The sequence below is a fragment of the Acanthochromis polyacanthus genome, chromosome 23 (genome assembly GCF_021347895.1).
Source record: "Acanthochromis polyacanthus isolate Apoly-LR-REF ecotype Palm Island chromosome 23, KAUST_Apoly_ChrSc, whole genome shotgun sequence".
Taxonomy (NCBI): Eukaryota; Metazoa; Chordata; class Actinopteri; family Pomacentridae; genus Acanthochromis; species Acanthochromis polyacanthus.
The window spans coordinates 20,378,915-20,400,357 of NC_067135.1; the positions used below are offsets into that span (position 1 = coordinate 20,378,915).

At 39.6% G+C, this 21,443-nt stretch overlaps 1 protein-coding gene and 1 long non-coding RNA gene across 2 annotated transcripts in view; both read left to right on the forward strand.

Moving 5' to 3' along the window:
- Nucleotides 1–16,625, forward strand: part of zanl (zonadhesin, like) — a 56,503-nt gene extending 39,878 nt beyond the window's left edge. Inside the window, exons 54-81 of the mRNA XM_051944241.1 lie at nt 606–749; nt 1,162–1,269; nt 2,045–2,214; nt 2,845–3,047; nt 3,784–3,928; nt 4,085–4,332; nt 4,510–4,687; nt 4,774–4,882; nt 5,331–5,425; nt 5,882–6,058; nt 6,271–6,479; nt 6,970–7,114; nt 7,208–7,305; nt 7,459–7,605; nt 7,722–7,886; nt 8,320–8,447; nt 8,856–9,127; nt 9,217–9,425; nt 10,061–10,205; nt 10,389–10,636; nt 10,734–10,863; nt 10,965–11,166; nt 12,889–13,050; nt 13,243–13,373; nt 13,897–14,099; nt 14,195–14,330; nt 15,254–15,397; nt 16,468–16,625. Of these exons, the coding sequence (XP_051800201.1) occupies nt 606–749; nt 1,162–1,269; nt 2,045–2,214; nt 2,845–3,047; nt 3,784–3,928; nt 4,085–4,332; nt 4,510–4,687; nt 4,774–4,882; nt 5,331–5,425; nt 5,882–6,058; nt 6,271–6,479; nt 6,970–7,114; nt 7,208–7,305; nt 7,459–7,605; nt 7,722–7,886; nt 8,320–8,447; nt 8,856–9,127; nt 9,217–9,425; nt 10,061–10,205; nt 10,389–10,636; nt 10,734–10,863; nt 10,965–11,166; nt 12,889–13,050; nt 13,243–13,373; nt 13,897–14,099; nt 14,195–14,330; nt 15,254–15,397; nt 16,468–16,568 (4,552 nt within the window). The 3' untranslated portion in view covers nt 16,569–16,625. The remainder of the gene's footprint in view (nt 1–605; nt 750–1,161; nt 1,270–2,044; nt 2,215–2,844; nt 3,048–3,783; nt 3,929–4,084; nt 4,333–4,509; nt 4,688–4,773; nt 4,883–5,330; nt 5,426–5,881; nt 6,059–6,270; nt 6,480–6,969; nt 7,115–7,207; nt 7,306–7,458; nt 7,606–7,721; nt 7,887–8,319; nt 8,448–8,855; nt 9,128–9,216; nt 9,426–10,060; nt 10,206–10,388; nt 10,637–10,733; nt 10,864–10,964; nt 11,167–12,888; nt 13,051–13,242; nt 13,374–13,896; nt 14,100–14,194; nt 14,331–15,253; nt 15,398–16,467) is intronic.
- Nucleotides 16,626–16,775: 150 nt separating this feature from the next.
- Nucleotides 16,776–18,302, forward strand: LOC127532286 (uncharacterized). Its single transcript, XR_007939657.1, has 3 exons — nt 16,776–16,818; nt 17,027–17,070; nt 18,058–18,302. It is a non-coding gene; the product is annotated as an uncharacterized LOC127532286 (long non-coding RNA).
- Nucleotides 18,303–21,443: the final 3,141 nt, after the last annotated feature.

The following is a 21,443-nucleotide window of genomic DNA, read 5'->3' on the forward strand; positions in this document are numbered from 1 at the left end:
GGGCTGAAATGTCTTCATCAACTGAAAAGATGAGGCCAGTTGCATTTTACTGCTCCAAGGATTACCACGACCTGGATGACTGAGAATCTACACAGACACGTCTGTTTTTTGTAGAGCAAACAGTAAATGCAATCAGTTTTAGTCATAGGGTCTTGGAATAATCACATGAATTCATAAACATATTTGTCTTTAAAATGATCCGAAACACAGTTGCACCTCCTCTGAAATGTCCAGGGTCCAGATACACCATATATTTTCAATTCAAAAGACAAGATCTGAAGAGCATATATGTGGGAGTCTATTTTAACTGCTGAAGGTCATAGTTTATTCTCAGTGCAGGTTGACACAACTAAAGAGATCAGTTCATGACAGTTGTTTAAGAAATCTGCTGATTATCTTTGCAAGCTGTAGTTCAAAGCTTATAGAGAATTGTTATTTTCAGTAGATCCGCCTTCCTTATGTGTCATCTATTGACAATGCCTTGGCTTATTGTATCAGATGAAGAGATTTCTTTGATTTAATTAAAGGGCCAAACAATACTTGGTCTTGTAAGTCTTACATTTTAAGGCCTCATCTGTTAATCCACATTGTTCTTGTCCCTCCAGCACCTACTACGACCAGATGTGCGGTCTCTGTGGGGACTATGATGAAAACCCAGACAATGACTTCACTAAACCAGATGGCACTCTGGTAGGAAATGTCAATGACTTTGGGAACAGCTGGCAGACAGATGAGGACGAGGATGACACGTGAGTTTCTACACATTCATCTTTGTGCTGTAATCTGAGAATTTGCAGATTTACTTTGAACTTCCTTTAGGCATGCAACTAAGTTGTGTGTGACTCATAGTTGGACTTTATAATCTCTATGTCCAATTAGATAGCAATAGAAAGGGAATGAAAATAAAATAAAAACAACACATCATATCCTACGTATCCATCCTTGTATACACCCCTCATCCTTAGATGCTAACATTGGCCGAGAGGAAGAGTAAATTCAGTTTCATTCAGTTCAATTCAATTCAATTCAATTCAGTTCAATACTATCTTCCTGCTGTCCTCGCATTCTTCTGTCAACCCAATTTCCTAAAGATTAATTCAAGTGAATGTGCAATTGATTTGAGAAGTTAAATGTTACTGTGCTTTCTGTTCTATTGATCAGGTGTACCCCAGACACAAAGCCCGATCCAGACTGTGACCCTGAACTTGAAACTGAGGTGGTGAAACCAGATAAATGTGGCAAAATTAAAGATCCTGCTGGACCCTTCAGGTGAGAACAAAGCTTTTCTTCCCATTTTTACTGACATATTCCAGTTTCTTACAGTGCTTAGAGGTACCTGACTAAACACAGCTACACAGGGCAATAGTGTCAGTAGTACTGATAAATCCCAAAACTAAATTTCTCCTGTTACTTTGTAGTCTCCAAAAACTGACAAACCCTCAATGACATCACCATGACATGATCATCAATAATATTTTACAAACTGTTTTATAGATTGTTAACTAGTTAAGAAACCATTACAGGTACGCTGAGAAGTGTGATTGATCTGCAGTGAAAACTCACTTTGGAGTGTTAACAGTAAGCAGCACCGGACTCTGAGCTGCACCACAGAACAAACACGCTTAGGGAGGAACTTTAAAGGAACCAAACCACAACCATGATTTTAACACCTCAAGACTTAGAGGCTGTGACACCTTACTGCATCAACTGAAAGGCCTCCACTGTCAATCATTTCCTTACATGTCTCAAATTAAGCATTAAACAACAAGTTAGACAAATATAATAGGAAATTCCCTCTTTCGGCACAGCAGGCTTCAGGCTAAATCGACTAAATAAATGTAACAAGTCCTCCAAGGTACTTGAAGAAGCTACCTACCTACCTGAGCTTAAAGAACTCCAACAGAAGTGGAGAAAAACTGGTACCGTTTTCAGGAAAAGTGCATATATGAGAATTATTTTTCCTATATAGTTCATCAAGCGTTCAGTGCTCTACGCCATCTACCTTCTCCTCCTCAAACTGAGCAAGTGTTTTTCTCAATTCCAGGGAATGTATCAATGTGGTGGATCCTACTCCATTCTTCCAGAGTTGTGTGTTTGACATGTGTCAGTTCCACGGCCAGCAGCATGTGCTGTGCAACCAACTGGAGGCCTACACTGATGCATGCCACAGAGCTGGGGCCACGGTGGACCAGTGGAGGACTCCAGACTTCTGCCGTAAGCCCTCAATATTTCAATATAGCAAACTTGTTTTTCCAACAGGATTGTTTGTTCTTTCTCTTAATTTCACAACAGAGCCAGAGAATGTGTTGGGTTATTTTTTTTATATAATATTGCTAATAAAATGCTAAAATGCAGAAATTGTGGAAAACCAGAAAGATTAGCTTTGGGATAGCCAGGAAGATGATGCTCCCTCTTGTGCTGTAGTAGACTTTAACATAAAACTATGAGTGCTGCCAGCATTCTATTGATGGACTGTTGGAAGCAATTTTTTTCCAGTGCAAATATGACTATTGAAGTGAATCACATACCTACACCCATTCGGTGTGTCTGCCATAGTAACTGTACATATAGTTTACCCACAGTAACACTTCAGGAGAGAAATTCTCCCTCCTTCAGTCAGTAAGTTACAGCATCCAGAACATGCTGTTAAACCAGAACAAGCTCCAACATTCACCATGATCCTATCCAAACCCAAAGAAGAGACCTTTTTTTTTTTATCCTGGTCTTTAACTTACCCCACCTTTGATTCCTTCTGCCTCCAATTAATCAATTCATCCACATCTTTCCTACTCTTCCATTGCCCACCATTCATCCCTTTCTCCATCCCTCTGTTCTTCCATGCAGCCCTGGAATGTCCACCTAACAGCTCCTACTCACTGTGTGTCAGTTCATGTCCTGAGACATGTGTGGGTGTGGTTGGACCACCTGGCTGTGAGGACATATGTGTGGAGGGTTGTGACTGTGACCCAGGTTTCATTCTCAGCGGTGACAAATGTGTGGCATTGAAAGACTGTGGCTGTGTGGACACCAGTGGATCTTATCATCCTGTAAGTAAAAAAAAAAAAAACATCTAATCACATTCCCTTTATCCTGAAACAACAGTCCAAGACAAATTTCCCCAAGTGGGACAATATAGTAGCCTAGCCGCGCTAGACCCAGCTCTGACGACGCAAGGGTCTAGTTACCCTCGGTAAGCCTCGAGGTTGGATGCTCCTAAAACTGGCCGACGAATCACCATGAAGTGTAGAGTCAGAAGGCGGGCGTAACTAAGTGACGACAGAGGCGCGACGATTCTGACAGAAACAACCGGAAACAACTCGTCTAACCGCGCTAGACAAACTATGGCAACAAATTTAATTCTCTGCCAGGGTCAACAACAAAAACGACAACAGTCGTTGAGCTCCATTAGCACCGACTCTGAATAATCTTTCTGTTAACATGTCTGTAATATACTTGAGCTTCACCCATTGACTGTATAAATAAGGCTTCACCGAACTACCGCATCCTCTGATTTCCGGCGCTCTTGGAACTACATCAGCCTATTCGTTGCGCTGATTGATTGTATACCTACCCAATTGCTGCAGAGTGATTTGAAAGACAACCTTTTAGCCTGCCTCCCTCCCTGCCGAAGGTAACTAGACCCTTGCGTCGTAAGAGCTGGGTCTAGCGCGGCTAGGCTAACAATATAGTATATTATGCATCTACAAGAAAATATTGTTATTTTATCTCATGAAATTGTTGCTTGGTCAAACATGCTTCTGTTTCTGTGGGATGTACTATCAGGTGGGTGATGACTGGTACGTGGAAGGTTGTGAGCAGAAGTGCAAGTGTCAGAGTGGAGGTCTGATCCAGTGTCATAATACCAGCTGTAAACCAACCACCGAGAGCTGCCAGCTCCATGATGGAGAATACCAATGCCGCCCTCTGGGTATGTTAAATGCATAAACAAAAACACACAGACAAATTTATTTTCATTACATATACAAATTGACTGACAGTGTCTGAATGAATTATCCCTCAACAAGACAACAGTGTGAAATCAAGCAACAGTCAAGACAACTCAGTTCCTTCCTCTCTTCTCTAGGAAGTGGTATCTGCTCTGTGTCTGGTGACCCTCATTACAACACCTTTGATAAACACACTCACAATTATATGGGAGCCTGCTCCTACACCCTGACCAAACCCTGCAATGAGTCCTCTGGCTTGCCATATTTCACTGTTGACACTCAAAATGAACACAGAGGAAGTAATAAGAAGGTTTCGTATGTCCGGGCCGTGGTGATCAATGTGAATGGTGAAACTATCATCCTTGGCCAGGGCCGCACAGTCCAGGTATGTTACCTGATACAGAATACTGTTTTTCATAAACTTTGTTGCAAATGATAAATGTGTTTGGACTGCTGGTCCGTCAAGAACAGGACATTGGAATGATCCTCGATAACCACTGCTTTAACTGCCTTGACAAATCAACAACAACATTGTCACGATAAGTCTCTCTCTGTTCTGCAGGTCAATGGAACAGTGGTTGTTCCACCTGTCACCACCATCAGTGGAGTTAAGATCTATTTAAGTGGAAAGTTTGTCGTCGTGGAGACAACCTTCGGCTTGAGGGTGCGTTTTGACGGTAACCACCATGCTGACGTCACTGTTCCAAACTCCTACAATGGCCTGCTCTGTGGTTTGTGTGGTAAGGACCAAAACAAATTATTATTTGTCTTCCTTGACATGTTGACTCACTGCAATGAATTGAGTCTAAGTGTTTATTGTCCACAGGAAATTTTAATGGAGACTCCAAAGATGACAACTTGAAACCAGACAATACACCAGCCGCTAACAGCAATGAGCTGGGAGATAGCTGGGAGGTTCCTGACCCACGGCCTGAGTGAGTCATAAAGCAGAGCAAACCCAGATCTCAATTTGTTACAGTTCTTTATAAAATATACACAAAGCAGTTGTTTGTACATGTTACCATTTGTCTTTGTCTCATCTATCTTTACATCACTAAGTATGGCAACACAACAGGTGTCCATGTTATTTAGACCTCTCTTTACCCATAATTTATAGTTGCCCTTATTAAGACTTAAGACTTTTAATGTACAACATCTGCACGCAAAATGGGTCACTAACAGTAGCTTAAGAGAGATACACAAACTGCAAATTTGAGACAGAGGGAAATAATTAGCTACCAAAAATAGCATTTCTCTCAAACTGAGATGTTTTGTGAGACAATTCCTTTGGGGTACCAGAAACAATTGACAACCATCTGTGTGTACATAAACATGTAAAAACGACTTTACTCCTTTATATTGAATGATTTACCTCCTTTTCAGCTGTACTAACGGTGGAGGACAGGAAGACTGTGATGAAAAGGTGGAAGAAGAGGCCAATAAGCCCACCAGCTGTGGCAAGATCACTGATCCCAATGGTATGATACAAACACACACAGAGTGCTTAAAGTTGAAGACAAACATTTTACAGACCTTCCATTGCACTCATTATCACAGGAGTCATTGGAATTGACAATTTAATGTATCTGAAGCTGTAAAAGATTGATGCTCAGTGTCTGCCCTCATTACTCTCAATGAGGAAGCAACAAAATCAGCACAGCAGGGAGTGGTGATGATGCTAACTTGTCTCATAGAGGAAAATCTGGGGTGCTCTATGAATGAAGACATTGTTTCATCAACACAAGTGATAAAACAACAGTGATATTAATATGGTAATGTGAAGTCTAAGTACATGGTGTTAACTGTAGTAATCCTTTCAAGCCTGACTTTTCCCTTTCCCTAAGAATGTTTTGGATGGCCTTTGTCACCTAATGAAGTAGCCTAATATATGCTGAAAATTAACATTTCAACTTTATGTTTGATCCTAACCTCAGGAATCTTTAAGGAATGCCACTCTGTTGTGCCCCCTGAGCCATACTTTGGAAACTGCGTGTATGACATGTGTGCCACTGGAGGTGAGATTGTTGACCTGTGCCAGGCCATACAGAGCTATGCTGATATGTGTGCTGCTGCAGGAGTACCCATCCCCTGGAGGAACACTACCTTCTGTCGTAAGTCTCTTTCTGTTTGTGTATTTGGCAGTATTTGGTCATTTCAGGACAAGCCGTCAAACCAGAACTATCACTCAAGGTTTTAGGATAAACGGTGTAGCTAATTGATGGAAAGATAAATATTTTTGCTGTGTCATGTTATTGCATACTTATTTTTTTGGTGATTATCTGATTTATAACTTGATGACTAATATCCTTCTGTCTCCTGTCAGCTCTGAAGTGCCCCCCTGGCAGTCATTACACCCCATGTGGCCCTGCCTGCGAACAACCCAGTTGTCAGGACCCTGCAGGCCCTGGAGGCTCCTGCAACCATCCCTGTGTGGAGGGTTGCATCTGTGACCCTGGCCTTGTCCTCAGTGGAGACAAATGTGTATCAATCAATGAGTGTGGATGTACTGATGAAGATGGAAAGTACAGGCCGGTAGGTGTGCTATAGGGCAGGGCTGATGTAAAAAGAATATACACTGATGAAACAAAACCTCATGACTTCCTCCCTAATATTGTGTTGGTCCCCTTTATACTACTAAAACTCCTCTGACCCAGTGGGGCATGGACACAGGACCTCTCGGGATGTCCTGTGACATTGGGATGGTGGCAGTGAATTTTGAGGGTCCTGTGGGTTGCAGGGTGGGACCTACCTAGATCAGGCTCATGTTGGCACATCCCACAGATGCTCAATAAGATTTGGATCTCGGGAATGTGGAACCTGGGTGAACACCTTAGCTCTGTCATATTTCCTGCACCATTTGAATGTCAGGACTTAAGGTTTCCCAGCAGAACATTGTATTGGAACAGGATGATCAATGTTATTCACTTCACGTCAGTGGTCGGAATGTTGTAGCTGATCGGTGTATATTTTATGTTGATATGTTTTGTGTTTGACTTATGTGCATTTTTGGCTAATTGTGTAGGCTGGAGACACTTGGTTTTCAGAGACTGACTGCTCAGAGCGTTGTAAATGCAATGGCAACGGCAACATTACCTGTGAGCCCTGGCAATGCAGCCCTGCCCAGGAGTGTAAAGTGGTGGAAGGAGTGCTGGACTGTCACTCTACAGGTACACTAAACTATAGACTGCACATTAAAGGACTCACTGATGGCACTAGAAGCTGTGCCATTGTTATTCATTGAGTCTTATTTTTTACTTCAGGTAAAGGAGTATGTCATGTAGCTGGAGATCCTCATTACTACACTTTTGATGGTGTAATGCACACATTCATGGGCACCTGCACTTACACTCTTGTGGAGGTATGGAATGAATTTGACTGTATCTCACTTTAGAACTTTATACACATCTGTCATGATTTTGTCACTGCTTGCTTTTCTGTTTGAAATCGTTCTGAAACAGTAGCAAACCTAAAAACTAAAACATATTTCATATTCTTTCTCTGAATCCCTTAGGTATGTAATACCACCAGCGTAACTCCCTTCAAAATAGTGGCTAAAAATGAGGAACGCGGTCAACCAGAAGCCTCCTATGTTCGCTCTGTGACAGTCTACCTGCCCCATGACACTGTAGTTGAACTGCAAAAGGGTCGCAGAGTTCTGGTAAGAAACACAATTTTAGATTCATGGGTATTTAGTAATAACTACAGAAAACAAATATGAAATGAACATTATGAAATGGGCAGTGGCTGACTGAAATGTTTTCTCTTTTATCTTAGCTGAATGGACGGCGGGTGCGAACCCCAATTTCCATTGACGTGGCCGGAGCCAAAGTGATAAGCAGTGGATCCTACAATCTTTTGGACACAAACTTTGGTCTGCAGGTGAAGTTTGATGGAGTCCACCACCTGGAGATCACTATTCCTGGAGATTATTTCAACAAGGTATTAAAATAAAAGACAATTTAATGATCTCTTTTTTTATTGCCCATCCATCTAATCTCTCAACATCGAGCAGGGTGGTGTGTCGTTTGTATTTTAATGATTCTGATTCTGCCATTCCGAGTTGCAGGTGGTTAGTTACTACAGCAGTAAAATTCCACTTTTACATTAATGCTTGAGCAATAATAATCTATTGATATATGATATTATGGTATAACCAGCAGTTATATATATATATAATCAAGAAATTATCCTTTTTGCCATTGTTCTAACGATTATAGTCTGTAAAATATGACTCTTGCAAAAAATTTTGACATTTGTTTTACTCTAAATGTAGTTTGTTAAAGTTAGAGGATTTAAAATTTTATAAGATGCACACTTGTCAAGGTTTCCCCAAAACAATGAAATAAGTGTGTTCCACCTGCCTCCTCTCCAGGTGTGTGGCATGTGTGGAAATTACAACAGCGACTCTTCTGATGACGACCTGATGCCCAACAACAAACCGGCCAAGGATGTGATTGAACTGGGCAACAGCTGGAAATCAGATGGAGACAGTGACCCTGGGTAACAACGATTACACACTGGTTTCTGTTGCGATAATAAACACATTCTTATACTAAATATAATGTTTACATTGTATACATTTGGGTCACAGTTTACCTAAAAGTTGAACACTCAGCAAAGTTTGAAGAATACAAGCATTTATTTAATCAAACTTTTTAAAGTATTCTTTGTGAATTCTAGACACAATGATCTTTAATCCTTCTGGGTTTTTCAGACATCGCCAGTTAATGAACATTTAGATAAACCAAGGGTTACCTCTGTGATCCATTTTATGTAAGAGGCACAAACTGGCACAACTACAACAGCAGGAGTTTCTACTGTACATCAGCTAAATCACAAAGAGGTAACACTGCATCATCCCTGCCCTGACCCTGACTGAACTAGTTATCCAAACATTCTCCTCTGCAGCTGTCAGCCAGACACTCGTCCAGACATCCACCCCAATTGCACCGCAGATGAAGAGACTCTTTTCAATGCTCAGTGTGCTGAGGTCATCCTCTCTGACCGTTTCAAGCCCTGCCACTCTCTGGTAAACGCAGAGGCTTTCCTGGATAACTGCATCTACGACATGTGTGAGTATAATGGCATGCAGGCGACGCTCTGTGACAACGTGGAGGCGTATGCTCAGGCCTGTCAGAGCGCTGGAGTTACCATCAGCTGGAGAAACAGCACCTTCTGCCGTGAGTAACACCAACTATTCATTCAAATAAAGGAACTATTGTAGTTTTTTTGTTTTGTTTTCATGCTTGATTCTCTCACCTCCTTGCAGCCATGCCATGCCCTGTTAACAGCCACTACTCAGACTGTACGCCCCCCTGCCCCGCCACATGTTCCGATCTCTTCCCCATGTTCTGCCACCTCCCTCCAACCACCTGTGTGGAGGGCTGCCAGTGCGATGCCGGCTTTGTCCTCAGTGACAACAACTGTGTTCCTCTGGACAAATGTGGCTGTCTGGACTCAAACGGAGAGTACCATGATGTGAGTGAGGCTGAATATTGAAATCAGAAACACATGCAGGTTAAAACTACTGAAGGTGCAAAAATCTTAGCAGAGACCTAAACAAAAGGTAGGGTCTACATCCACTCGTATACCAGGAACTGTTCGTTAAGATCTGTACTCTACCCTACCCAACAGTCTCTGATACAATCCCCCAATGATTGGGATTGCTTCACCGTTATCAACCTGTAATGAGGGCTAAAAGTGGTCAAAATTTTACTTACAGGGTCTTAGTCCCTACAGCCCCCACCGGCGGGGGCTGTAGGGACTAAGAGTAGATGCCTCAAAAACAGGGCTCAGGGACTAAGGGGTTAAGCCAAACTTACTTAGAAAATAAGTCAAATAAATTAAAACCCAAGTGAAATATAAGCCCTATAAAAGACACATTTACTCATTAATCTTTGTTAGTTTCTGTTATTGTAAGTATAATGCAGAGGTAGGATTCGGATTTTAGCACCCCTATCTAAACCATACTGCTATAAACAATAAAAGGTTGCAGACAAATCCATAAATATGACTAAATTCATGTCCTTTAATTCATATTCCAGCTGTATTTGCAATGCAATGTGACGCGTCAATAAATTTAAATAAGTCTCTCTGTGTATGTCTGTGTGTAGGTGGGAGACTCATGGCTGACAGATACATGTGCTGAATCATGTAGATGTAACCTTGGTGGCCAAATCACATGTAAGGACCACAGCTGTAATTCTAACTCAGTGTGCGCTCTAGACAAAGATGGAGATCTTCACTGCAAACCCACAAGTGAGTCCATCGCTCTGAAGCGCTTCATCTGTCATATTCATGCAGCTGTTGTAACTGCCAGCAGTGTACAGTTTGGAGATGTTAAACTGTGAAAACACTGAATGGAAAAGTCCAGCAACAAGAATGTACATTTTTGTATTGTTTTGAGCATAACCTATCTGTTCTGATTGTCATCTTCTCTAGAATTCAATACGTGCATGCTTCATGGGGATCCTCATCACCGAACATTTGATGGTTTCACCCATCATTTCCAGGGTCCCTACACCTACGTGCTAACTAAGACCCACGACCTTGATGATTCCCTGTTGCCCCTGACAGTGCGGGGAAAGAATATCAGAGGGAGCGGAAACAAGAAGGTGTCATACCTGAATGAGATGTACATAGATGTTTACGATGTTGATGTTCGCTTTCAGCAGAAGAACAAAGTCCTGGTCAGTTTGGTATCTTTGTCTGATCAATGCACCATATTTCTTTTGTCTGTTTTGTGGACTAAAATGACATATTGCAATCATATTGTACCTCCTCTAGGTAAATGGGGAGCGTGTAGCACCTCCTCTCAGTCCAGTTGACGGTTTGACCATCACAATGAACTCCAAGCAGGTGCAGCTCACCACCGACTTTGGTCTCACTGTACGCTTCGATGGCAAAAGTCGCGGAGGTAAAGGAACAGAACAGTTCTGTCCTCAATAACTGACTCCTTTTTTGGCTTGTTTATGAAACTGTTCACCTTCCTCCTACATCTCTCTGTTTGTGTATTAGAAATCATCCTCCCTGGCACCTATATGAACTCTGTCAGAGGACTGTGTGGGAACTATGATGGCATCAGGAGCAATGAGTACATGAAGCCAGATGGGACAGTGGTCAGGAACCTGAATGATTTTGGAGATAGTTGGAGGGTCGATGACCGACAGGCTCATCGACTGAGGAGCTACAACCTCCCCATAAATGTGCATGTTCACAGGTAAGGGCCACAACCAGGGTTGCTGCTGTAACTGTAAATACAGCTTTGTAGATTTTGAATATTGGTTAATAGTCATTTGTAAAACAAAAATGCAAAAAATTATCTCAAATTCTCTATGAATATTTGCCAGCTTTTTAGTTTTCTATATTAGTAAACTAATTATGTTGTGGCCTTGACTACTGAACATTATAACTTGGGTTTCAGGGAATAATCATTTGTTCTTTATTATGTCATTTTATAGACAGAGCAAATCAGTGTGTTTTCAATTAATTTTTTTTGTAAGATGTTTGATGATGAAAACAGTTGTTGCAGCCTTAGAGTTCTTCTACTATGAAAAAAACCAACCTAACAAGTTTTCTGTGTGTGAACTGCTTGATTCAGAGTAATATTAAAGCAATTTGATGAAATAAAATAAAAAACTAAATGAGCTTAATGCAAACATTTGTGTTTGGCTTGCAGAGTTTAAAAAAACATAAACAAAGCTTACACACAATTGAAAATGCGAAGCTGCACACGGTGAAGAAAAAAGTGTTAGATTTCAATTTTTGTAAATCACTTTTTATTAGTTTTTTCTTTTTTTTTTACAACAGAGTAAGGAACAATATTTAAACAAATTGAAAACCGAGGAATAAAAAAATATTTTAAAAAAAGTGAAAAAATAATACAAAAGCAAACAAAACAAAAACAAAAAAGAACTAGTAGGAATATTTGGAGGTATTTTCTAACGCTACATTTTCTGTTTTAAATACAGACAAGGCTTCTTTCTCTTAACAGCCTGATCTGTCCCTTTCATAAGGTTGCACTCCTTTGTGAACCATCGAAGAATGGGATGGTTCTCTGTAACCTTAACTCTAAAACACCACAACAGCGTAGTGCGTTGGTGAAACCTCACGTCCTAAACCCATTGAGCACCCTCTGCCTAGTCCTTATTACTGCAGACCAGAATATCATCTATGGGTATTCTTTTATTGCTTTAACTCTGACCTTTTAATTGATTATGTCCTTGGTGAGGTTGAGTGCCAACGATGTATTTAGCAAAACCACATAATTTAACCTAAAATGCATTTAACAGTCAACTAGAGCTTCACTGTCAGATATGTTACCTGTACCTATCAAATATTAAATAATTACATGTAGTAAAAGTCTGGTAACCAATGATAGGGATATAATGCTGTATCTCTGAGATATCAGTCATTGATCTTCCAAAATGTATACATCAACTCACACAACCAAGCCGGCGTTTCGTACCTGTCAGCTACATTTTGGAATTTAAAATCACTATTTTAGGGAGTTCTAGGTGGACGACGCCAAAGACTTCTTTGTGACCATCTTTATCACTTGCTTCACCAGAAGTGAAAGTGTTACATTTCTAAATGATTTAAACTGGGACTCTGTGCAGTGACCTCTCCTTCTCTCACACTATGTCTCACCAAACGTAAAACAGAACCATTTATGTACATTTAGATATGCAACATATCACTGCAAAGCAAAGCATAATGTGAGCACAGAGGTACTAACAGCAATACATACGTTGAAATTCAACAGAATATGAACCATTAACTAGCCAGGAAAAGCGTAATAACACCTAATGTAGTAATAATGATTTGAACATTACTGTAACTTTCTCAAGTCTCTTCCTCTTCCGTAACACTTTAGTCAAAAATATACTTCAGGTTAGACACAATGACTAAAAAAAGCCCTTTTCCCTTTCTGTCTGTCTAGGAGAGAGACGGTGGCTGATCCAGATTCAGGATTTGTGACCTCAGACTGCTCTGAATCTCAACTCAGTAACTACAACAGTAGAAATCAGTGTGGAGCACTGTCTGACTCCCAGGGTCCATTTTTTGCTTGCCATGCCAATCTGCCACCCAAAAGCTTCCAGGAGTGAGTAGCTTGAGTTTTTTTGTGAGGGGGTGTGTGAAACTGACTGCGGTGTAGTTATAATTTAAAAGCATGTAAAATAGAGGAGATGATAAGCATGATCACAACCCAATTTTAAACTGCCCCTGTATAAAATATCTGTTGGTATAAATTGGCAGCCCTTGCTTATGCTCGGTATGTGTGCATGTTTTTCAGTGATTGTCTGTATGACCTGTGTGCTGAGAGTGGCAGTGCAGAACTGCGCTGTGCCAGTTATGAAGCATATGCTGTAGCCTGTCAGGAAGCTGGCATTAAACTGGGACCCTGGAGGCAAGAGCTGGGCTGTGGTAAGATGCTGAACACATACAAGTCACACTACATTTATATCAGCGGGGAAAAAATGCGGAGAGCTTCTTAACACAAGAAGCACTTTAGATTTACAACCTTGCCAGTGGTGTGTTTCTTTTAGCCAGTTTACCTTGATCATGAATATGAATTATTTATGCTGATGGTTTTCGAACGCAGGCTTTCGATTTATGCCTTCCCATTTATGGCATCCATTTGTGTACTGTATGAAAATCAACGTGCTGATTAATGTGGGGTAATGCAGTTTAACAGCAGACACATTTGAAAAGTCTGCCTAGTACTTTATAATAATGATATAATCACGACAAAAAGTAGACAGTAAGGAAGGGTGCACCTCAAATTTTAAATGCACTTTTAAGTTTTCATACTGTATATGAATAAAGGAAAAATCAGTCAGGGCCTGGAACCTAGACACAGCATTTCTAAAACACTATAACTTACAGAATGGGTAGTTGTAATGTATATATATGATAGGGTTCTGACTTATTTCTCATCCTCTCCTAGACCTCTCCTGCAATGCCAACAGCACTTATTCCACCTGTATGTCACCTTGCCCTGCCTCCTGCGCTGACCTTGCAGCACCCTCTGAATGTGACACCCCTAACTGTATGGAAGGGTGCCAGTGTGCTCCAGGCTTTGTCATGAGTGAGGACACTTGTGTTCCATACACAGGGTGTGGCTGTACCTTCCTCAACAGATACTACCCTGTAAGTTGCACCGTCAGTCTTTCTCCTATTGTGGCGCTTTGTGTTATTTGGGGTTATAATTGGCATAAACTCACTTCTCCCCCTCTGTTACGCAGCTAAAAGAAAAATTTGTCACTGAGGACTGCTCTCAGTCCTGTGAATGCACCAGTACTGGTGCTGTGTGTCAGCCAAAGACCTGCTCGGATGGCGATGTGTGCACCATCTACAACTTCAAACGGGACTGCTATAAAGGTATGCATGAAGGTGTAGTTGTATTAATAATGTAGTGGGAGTTCTAATTTCACAGTAACATTATGGGGACACACACCTGTTTGGGGAAAAAAAAATAAAAGAGTAAGTCCCAAGGATTTAAATCTTATTTTAGTATGAATGTTTTGGGGTATTTTCTAATCCTACGTTTTCAAAAATATTAAATGTTTCATTTTTGAAATCATATGCTATTTCATACATTGATACTGAGGGACACACTTATTAAAGGGGAACTTTCGGAACGAGATTTGCTTTCTAGCGTCCTGAGATTTGGATACAGATCACAACAAATACCGATCGCCAAGTAATGTGGAGGTTTTCGTTCACTTCTCATCTCCAGTATGTTGTGGGACACTCACTGAGACTATCTGAGCCGGTCATTGTGGGAAAAAAGCACGTTAGGGCGGACTTTGACGCAGGGGGGCAAGTTGCCCCATACTTTTCGCTAACTGAGCTGCTAAGCTGCCTGCCTGGCTAAATACTGGAGCTATGTCGAAAATTCATTTCTCCATCACTCACATGTATGAAATGACATATGAAAACAGACCCCAGGTTGAAAAAAACCGAAGTTCCCCTTTAAGATGAAAGCATAGGGAAAGGAGCTCTACAACATTATTTCAAATTTCACTGAAAGTTAAAATGAATTACACTCAGAATGCGATTTTTCAAAAGAAGATGCCATTTTCTGTAGCCTTGTGAGTGAATAAGGTTATTAGTGAAGTGGAGAACAAGTACATCAAAAGGGGCAAAATTCTGCAAAGTGAAATGCGTGGTATTGCATGTGCTCATGCTTGTTTATCTGCTACACCTCCTATTTGTACCTTAACACTGACATTCTAATGTAGCCGATAAGTGGATCCAGCCGAGGCTATTAAACAAACTCAATGTCTTGTTCTGTGTTGCAGCGAGTCCCTGCCTCAGTAGCCCCTGTCTGAATGGTGGAACATGTGAGCATGTCAGCGACAGTAGTTACTACTGTCGATGTCTAGACGGCTATGAGGGCGTAAACTGTGAGGGGGAAAAAACGGAAGAAGGAGGAGGAGGATTAGGTATGTCTTGCAAAAACATCTGCTTCACTCTTCAGAACATACATTAAAACCAAAAGCTAGAGTCAAACTATGGTACTACTTGACAGTTTAGGATCTATATCAGATATCTACTGCATACACTGTTCAGGAGTTAACTAGATAGTGTCAGGAATGTGTTTAGGTAAAAACTCAAGTGCAGACACTCAAATGGCAGACAGGTAGTGGGAATAAAAGACATAACTTTTTACAAAAAGCAAACAAAAAAAATACTGGGAGGTTGAGGGAAGCAATTAAGTGAAGAAACAGAAGGCAGATGGTAATTCTGAGGAAAAGGTCCATAAAGAAACAAATCTAAAAAAACCTAATCCATATATATATATATATATATATATATATATATATATATATATATATATATATATATATATATATAAAGGCACAAAGGCTGGAAGGTTAGTTTACAGGGATGCACAGGTTTACAGGGAAAACTAAATACACAGACAAAGATGATCCTCTTCTGGTCTATGACCTGAAAATCGATCTTGATGCATCATAACAAAGGACATCTCAGTTTCTAAAATGCTTACTGAGGAGAGAGGATCAAAAACTAAAGACTGCTCAACTCTGTGGTGGGAGGGACTGAAACACAAGGAGAGGAGTCAAGGAAAGGAAATGAGGATGTGCAATTAGTGAAATGAGGTTAGAGGTGTATATACATACAAAGCTAATTAGCGAGACAAGACACAGGTAACACTCATGAGGGCAATCAAAAGAAGGAAACAGACAAAGGGAGGTAGTTAAACCACAAGCAACACATGAGGAAAAGGGGTTTCAAAATAAAAAGTGGAATAAAGAAGCTTAAAGGCATGGATTGATCTGATTGATGGAATGAGCGGATCAGACTGCAGCATTCCTTTCTAAGAAAAATCTTCATACTGCATACTTGTTAGTAATAACAAAAAAGTACTCATGGTAAGGACTTCTCATTCTTGAGACTTCATCTCTATTTATTATTTTTATCTTTGTCTGATACAAACTCTGAATCTCGTAAAGGCCTGTTTCTATTTATTTACTGTATTTGTTTGTTGCAGAAATCAAGTGGGTTATCCTGATTGCGGTCTTGGTCCCAGCCGCTGTCATCATCATCATCGTGACCACCATCGTGTGTGTCTGCAGACGCAAATCCAAGTAAGTCTCCATGAGCAGTAATATGGCATCAAAAACAAACAGATGAAACTCATTTCGACGCCCAGATATGTCAGATACACATAGAAAATATAATAATAAATATATGTATCATATTTATACTGCAAATCTAGATTATATGAAATGGTTTCTAATGTTTTGGCTGTTGTGATGTGACCAGTGAACAAAAACTTTCATTTTCATTCCAGGACACAACACATTTATCCAATTCAACAGGTTCATTCATCTCTCAGAGGGTGAGTGAAAATTACATTTACATCACTAAATAAACTTATAAACTTTTTAGGAATTGCTGAGAACACTGTATTAACTGTATCAACCCTGGGAAGCTGGGACCTGTTTGATTTACCTTCACTCTTTATTACCAAATCCTGTTTCCTACAAGAAAAATGTGTTAATCATGTTCATGTTGAAGTCACTCATCTGACAATTTTCTGTCCACAGAAAACTTGATCATGAAGACAAAAAGTTCAGCATGAAATCAACAGGTGAGAATTAGTAATTAATAATTTAACTACATTTAAATACAACAATATATACTGCCGCTCAAAAGGTTGTCACCCGAGCAATTTTATGTTTCCATGAAAAGTCACACTTTTATTCATGTGCTGACATAATTGTACAAGGGTTTTCTAATCATCAGTTAGCCTTTCAACAGCATTAGCTAACACAGTGTAGCATTAGAACACAGGAGTGATGGTTGCTGGAAATGTTCCTCTGTATCACTATGGAGATATTCTATTAAAAATAAGCTGTTTCCAGCTAGAATCATCATTTACCACATTAACAGTGTCTGGACTGTATTTCTGATTTATTTAATGTTTTCTACATTGAAAAAAAAACTGCCTTTCTTTCAAAAATGACATGTCTAAGTGACTCCAAACTTTTGAACGATAGTGTATATATAACAACATATACTAAAATAACACATGTAATACTCCAAAAGACAGACAAATAACTGCAATGCATATTTAGACATTGCTATTTGAAAAATATTAGTATTATAATTGCATGGAAACATGAACAGATGCTGTGAATTTTCCTACACTGAGAAAAGTCTGAACAAAAAGGTTTACCTTGTTGTATTTGACTCCTATTAATCTTAATTAAATATATTTGTTTAATTTTCTTTATACTTGCCTGAAATTGCAGAAAAGGATTGTTTATATTTTCTGTAAAAAAAAAAAAAGAAGGAAAAAAATCTAAAAATATTATAGCCAAAATGAAATATAATTTCTAAATAATTGCCAGATTGAACAGATTTCAATAGTAACACAGGGAAAATGCACATGTCTAAGATAGTTATTTAAGTCTAATTAGTTGTGTTGCGTTTATAATCAGATTTTAATTTCAAGAAGAATGTCCATGAAAGCCCGTAAATGCATCAATATCAGAGCTGCTGCATTTAAAACCTTTTCGAGTGAGGCCTGGCTTTGTGTGCAGGTTTAATATATATCCTGTTTTGTCTTCTGTAGATGTTCCATATGAAAACATGGATGACCAACTAAAGGACAAAACAACCCCTATGTAATCGCAAACCTGAATAAAGTGATCTTTTTCAATGCTTATCCAACAACGTCAATTCAAAGAGGATTTCAACTCTGTCATAAATTAAGGAAGTGTTTTGTTGTGTTAAAAGTGTGAATGTATAACTTAAACTTTTAAAGATGTCATTTTAGTGAGGTATGAATGTTTAAATAATAAAATAGTGCAAATTGTTCTCTGTGTGCCTTTGCCTATTTATTTTTAGAATGAAATACATGTCAAAAATGAAAATGTACAAATGAAAACACTTCCTCAATGTCACTACACATAATACATAAAGACAAGTGTTATTTTTTGCTTGGCATCAAATTTGGTAAAGACATTCACAATCCCCACAGGATGTATTGTGTCACTTTTCATCCAGTGCCACCAACAAATCAGTATTTATAATACAAATTCCATCAAGATGAAACGCTGTAACGTGCAAGGATGTATAAATTTATCATTGCCGGTTTTCAGAAGTTTGTTGTCAACTAGTTGTTAGATGCATAGGCGTCAGTTTAGGGGGGGACGGTGGGGACGTGTCCCCCCCCACTTTTTGTCAGGGGTCATTTTGTCTCCATCACATTCAAATTCTTCACATGTAAGCTGTTGTAAACACAGTTATTTTCAGTAGTATAGAAATTCCGACGCTCCTGAACGCACCATCCGCACTCGGCCGAGAGTTGCACAGACATGCAGCACACCTTCGTACGGAAGAGTATTAGGGCCACCCGTGAGAAAAAAAAAAATGAGAGGGGGTAGAATTTTTTTTTCAGCATGAATTTTGAGAAAAAAGTCGAAATGTCGAGAATAAAGTCAAAATATAATGTCGAGAATAAAGTTGAAATATAATGTCGAGAATAAAGTTGAAATGTCGAGAATAAAGTTGAAATGTTGAGAATAAAGTTGAAATATAATGTCGAGAATAAAGTTGAAATAGGATGTCGAGAATAAAGTTGAAATGTCGAGAATAAAGTGGAAATATAATGTCGAGAATAAAGTTGAAATAGGATGTTGAGAATAAAGTGGAAATATAATGTCGAGAATAAAGTTGAAATAGGATGTCGAGAATAAAGTCGAAATGTCGAGAACAAAGTCAAAATATAACGTCGAGAATAAAGTTGAATTAGGATGTCGAGAATAAAGTCTACCTTTTGGAGGTCTGCAGCCAGCTGCTCTCGCCTTTTGAAACTAACAACCAGCGCGCTGCTTCTACAAAATGCCGTTCAGTCAGTTAGATGAACTAGTGAAATTATACTTCAGACTTGGCTTTAGTAATAAAGAAATACTTTCTCTTTTAGCCCACAGACATACTGTAGTGATAGAAGTGTTAGAACTTTGAAGAGACTTTTCCGAAAACTGCGACTGTTCCGAAGGATAAACCACACACGGTTGGAAGAGGTGGCCTCATTCGTGCAAGCTGAAATAGCGGGTAATGGACAAATGCAAGGCTACCGATGGCTGCATCTGCGCGCAGTTCAGAGGGGATATGTTGTATCACAAGATACAATAAGACAGCTAATCAAGTTCTTTGATCCTGAAGGTGTGGAGCTCAGGCGGGCGCTCCGTTTGATAGATAGATAGATAGATAGATACTTTATTAATCTCCAAAGAGAAATTCACAAAATGTTACAACTGGGTTTCGAACCCGCGCCACCCGCACCAAAAGCAACAGCTCAATGCACTGAGCTCTGAGAGACACAGGCATTACAGCAACAAAGGCCCCAATGTACTGTGGAACATGGACTCGTATGATAAATTGAAGCCATATGGAATTGCCATTAATGGCTGTATTGACGGTTTTAGTCGCTATGTCGTATGGATGGAGGCATACAGAACAAACAATGACCCCAAAGTGATAGCCAATTACTTCATCCCATCAATTTCTTCAAAGTTCTAACACTTATCACTACAGTATGTCTGTGGGCTAAAAGAGAAAGTATTTCTTGATTACTAAAGCCAAGTCTGAAGTATAATTTCACTAGTTCATCTAACTGACTGAACGGCATTTTGTAGAAGCAGCGCGCTGGTTGTTAGTCTCAAAAGGCGAGAGCAGCTGGCTGCAGACCTCCAAAAGGTTGACTTTATTCTCGACATCCTAATTCAACTTTATTCTCGACATTATATTTCGACTTTATTCTCGACATTATATTTCGACTTTATTCTCGACATCCTATTTCAACTTATTCTCAACATCCGATTTCAACTTTATTCTCGACATCATATTTCAACTTTATTCTCGACATTTCAACTTTATTCTCGACATTATATTTCAACTTTATTCTCGACATTATATTTTGACTTTATTCTCGACATTTCGACTTTTTTCTCAAAATTCATGCTGAAAAAAAAATCTACCCCCTCTCATTTTTTTCTCTCACGGGTGGCCCTAATACTCTTCCGTACCTTCGTGAGGTTAAAAAAAACAACAAAAAAAACCGTGCAGATGCTAAATTTGCGCCTGTGCCAAGTGGAAGCTCCGACCAGAGGCGTGCAGGGGCAAAATTTCGGCCCGGAAGAATTAGTACTATAGTGGCCCACAGACCCCTCTATCCATATATACCGATAGCTCAACAGCTTGAGGCTCCGCTTTTGGTACGGTGGTTATGAGTTCAAGCCCAGCTAGTGGCATTTTACCGCCGTTCTTCGACATTTTCTCAAAGTGCTGTGGTCTCCATCCCCCCACTTTTACAAACAATCTGACGCCCTTGGTTAGATGTCATTATTACCAAGTTTTGTTTATCACATAGAAACAGCATTTGTGTTCCCACTAGCATAAATAAATGAGATCCACTCATTAAGTGGATCACTCGCTCTTAAACACTTAAACTTCAGTGTCATTCATTGATGTTAAAGTGCAGTTTTTCAGATGCTTGTTGCACATGCTCCCGACCAAACCAGTCCAGGTGGAAGACGATGTGAAGAGAAGCTCCAGAGGATGAATATCACACATTTGTTAGAAATAAATGTCCTTTAATTAGACATTGTCATGCAAAAGTTGGATTTCCCTTTAATGATCTTTATTGAATGTTTGTTGATGTTGGTTTCCAAATGTTTTCTGACACTCAACCCCAAAGATTAAAACCTTTTATGGCTCACAAGCTGCAACAATTCACACATTATCAACTATCTTTCTGACTAAACTAAGATAAAAAGTGAAACACTGCCTGATTCCTGCATCATGAATGTAAATCTTTTTGGTTTTTATGACAATGAACTGAATATATTTGGGTTTGACCTTTGATAAACCAAAACAATAAATGAATTCCTGAGAAAACAATCAACAGATTAATGGACAAAGAAAATGTGTTTTCCAACATATATGGCTGAATTA